This window comes from Orycteropus afer, unplaced genomic scaffold (genome assembly GCF_000298275.1).
Source record: "Orycteropus afer afer isolate SDZICR_OR568_19922 unplaced genomic scaffold, OryAfe1.0 scaffold00585, whole genome shotgun sequence".
Taxonomy (NCBI): Eukaryota; Metazoa; Chordata; class Mammalia; order Tubulidentata; family Orycteropodidae; genus Orycteropus; species Orycteropus afer.
The window spans coordinates 977656-980330 of record NW_006922172.1 but is presented as its reverse complement, the minus strand read 5'-3'; the positions used below and the strand labels follow the sequence as shown (position 1 = coordinate 980330).

At 41.6% G+C, this 2675-nt stretch overlaps 1 protein-coding gene across 1 annotated transcript in view; it reads right to left on the bottom strand.

Annotated features, from left to right (window-relative positions):
- Window positions 1–2675, bottom strand: part of HEATR1 (HEAT repeat containing 1) — a 115784-nt gene that overhangs the window by 84058 nt on the left and 29051 nt on the right. The window contains exon 8 of the mRNA XM_042783022.1: window positions 205–242. Within this exon, the coding sequence (XP_042638956.1) occupies window positions 205–242 (38 nt within the window). The remainder of the gene's footprint in view (window positions 1–204; window positions 243–2675) is intronic.

The following is a 2675-nucleotide window of genomic DNA, read 5'->3' as shown; positions in this document are numbered from 1 at the left end:
GAAAAAAAAAAAAAAAAAGACGCAGACTTAGAATCTCAACCCCAGTCTGCTTCCAGAGACCAAACTCTCAACAGTACTTCACATTTGTATTGTTGTTAGGTGCCACCAAGTCAGTTTTGACTTATGTAAAACAGAACTAATCTCTGTCCAATCCTGTCCCACCCTCACAATCGTTGCTATGTTTGAGCCCACTGTTGGAGCCACTGTGTCGAACCATCTCATCTTCATCTCTCTCTTTTTCACTGACCATCTACCAAGCATGATGTCCTACTCCAGGAACTGGCCCCTCCAGACAGCATGTCCAAAATACGTGAGACAAAATCTCACCATCCGTGCTTCCTAGGAACATTCTGGATGTACTTCCAGTACAGATGTATATGTTTTTCTGGCAGTCCATGGTATATTCAATATTCTTCACCAACACTGTAATTCAAAGGCATCCATTTTTCTTCTGTTTTCCTTATTCACTGTCCAGCTATCACATATATGAGGATACTGAAAGTGCCATGGCTTGGGTCAGGTGCACCTTGGCTTTCAAAGTGAAATCTTTGCTTTCAATACTTTAAAGAGGTCTTTTGCAGTAGATTTGCACAGTCTGATATATCATTTGATTTCTTGATTGCTACTTCCATGGGCATTGATTGTGGATTCAAGTAAAATAAAATCCTTGATGACTTCAATATTTTCTGTTTATCATGATGTTGCTTACTGGTCCAATTGTGGAAATTTTTCTTTTATGTTGAGATGTAATCCATACTAAAGACCATAGTCTTTGATCTTCACCAGTAAGTGCTTCAAATCTTCCTCACTTTCAGCAAGGAAGGTTTTGCAATCTGCACCTTACAAGCTGTTAATGAGTCTTCCTCCGATCCTGATGCCGTGTTCCTCTTCATATAGACCAGTTTCTTGGATTGTTTGCTCAGTATACAAATCTAATGAGTGAAAGGATACAACCTTCATGCACACCTTTCCTGATTTTAAACCTCACAGTATTCCTTTTTCCTGTTCAAACAACTGAGTCTTAGTCTATGTATAGGTTCCACATTAGCATGAGTGAGTGTTCTGGAATTCCCATCCTTTGCAATGTTACCCATAATTTGTTATCCATAACAGATGAATACCTCTGCACAGTCGACAAAATTAAAGGTAAACGTCTTTCTGATATTCTCTGCCTTCAGCCAAGATCCATCTGACATCAGCAATAATATCCCTCATTCAACTTCCCCTTCTGAATCCAGCTTCAATTTCTGGCAACAACCTGTTGATGTACATCTGCAACTGTTTTGAATGATTTTCAGCAAAACTTTGTGTGTGATATAATATTTTGTGATCATTTCTATCTTCTATCGAATCACTTTTCTTTTAAATGCGCATGGATATGGATCGCTTCCAGCCAGTTGGCCACTGTGGTAGTTAACGTTATGTGTCAATTTGGCTGGATTTTGAGTGGCTGGACAGGTGAATGTAGTGATTCTCCATGATGAGACTGGTAATCAACTCCATGGTGGAATCTGCTGTGAGCAGCTGAGTAGCTACTTTCAAACTCAAACTCAAACTCACTGCCATCAAGTCTAATCCGACTAATAGCAACCCCTCCTTGGGTTTCCAAGGGAGTATCTCTATGGAAGTAGGTTGCCCAGTCTTCCTTCCAAGAAGTGACAGGTGGGTTTGAACCTCCAGCCTTCTGATTAGCAGTTAAATACCTTAGACACTATGCCACCAGAGCTCCCAGTAGCTGCCTTAGGGATGTGGTTTGTTTCCAATATATATGCAACAGCTTTGAGAAAAGTCTCTGAGCTTTCTGGCACACTTGGACCCTGCATTTAGCTGAGACTTTGTTCAGCAGCCTACCATACTGCCTGCTGATCTTGGGACTATTTCTGGAACTGAACTAGCAGCCTGCCATGTTGCTCAATAATCATGGGGCTGTGCCATTTGACTTGTCAACCTTGGGTTTGTCAGCTGCAGCAGCCAGCAGCTCCCTGAGTTAAGTGACACCTCCAGCTCCAGTAGGTTAGGATCAAGAGGCAGAGCTGAAGCCCAAGGTTGAGAGTCCTTCACTCAGCACATAGAACTGGCACTGTGAACTTCGACTTCTAGACTCCTTAACTGTGAGAATAAATCTGTTTGTTAAAGTCATACACCTGTGGTATTTCTGTTAGAGCAGCACAAGAGGGCCACAACAACCATGTAGCTATCTTCCAAATTTCTTGGCATACATGAGTGGTCATCTCTAGTACAACATCCATTTGTTGAAATATCTTAATTGGTATTCCATCAATTCCTGGATCCTTGTTTTTCACCAATGCCTTCAGTGCAGGCTGGACGTCCTCCTTCATTATCATTGGTTCTTGAGCATATCCTACTTCCAAAAATGGCTGAGGGTTGACAAATTCTTTCTGGACTCTGTATTCTTTCCATCTTCTTTTGTTGCTTTGTTGTTCAACATTTTGTCTATAGAATCCTTCAGTATTACAACTCAAGGCTTGAATTTTTTTTTTTCTTCAGCTCTTCCAGCATGAGAAATGCTGAGCATATTCTTTCCTCTGATTTTCTAATTCCAGGTCTCTACACATTTTCTTTGCCTGCTAACCAGACGGCTGGCGGTTCAAACCCACCAGCCACTCCTCGGAAGGAAGGTTGGGCAATCCTACTTCCGTAGTGATACTGCCTCG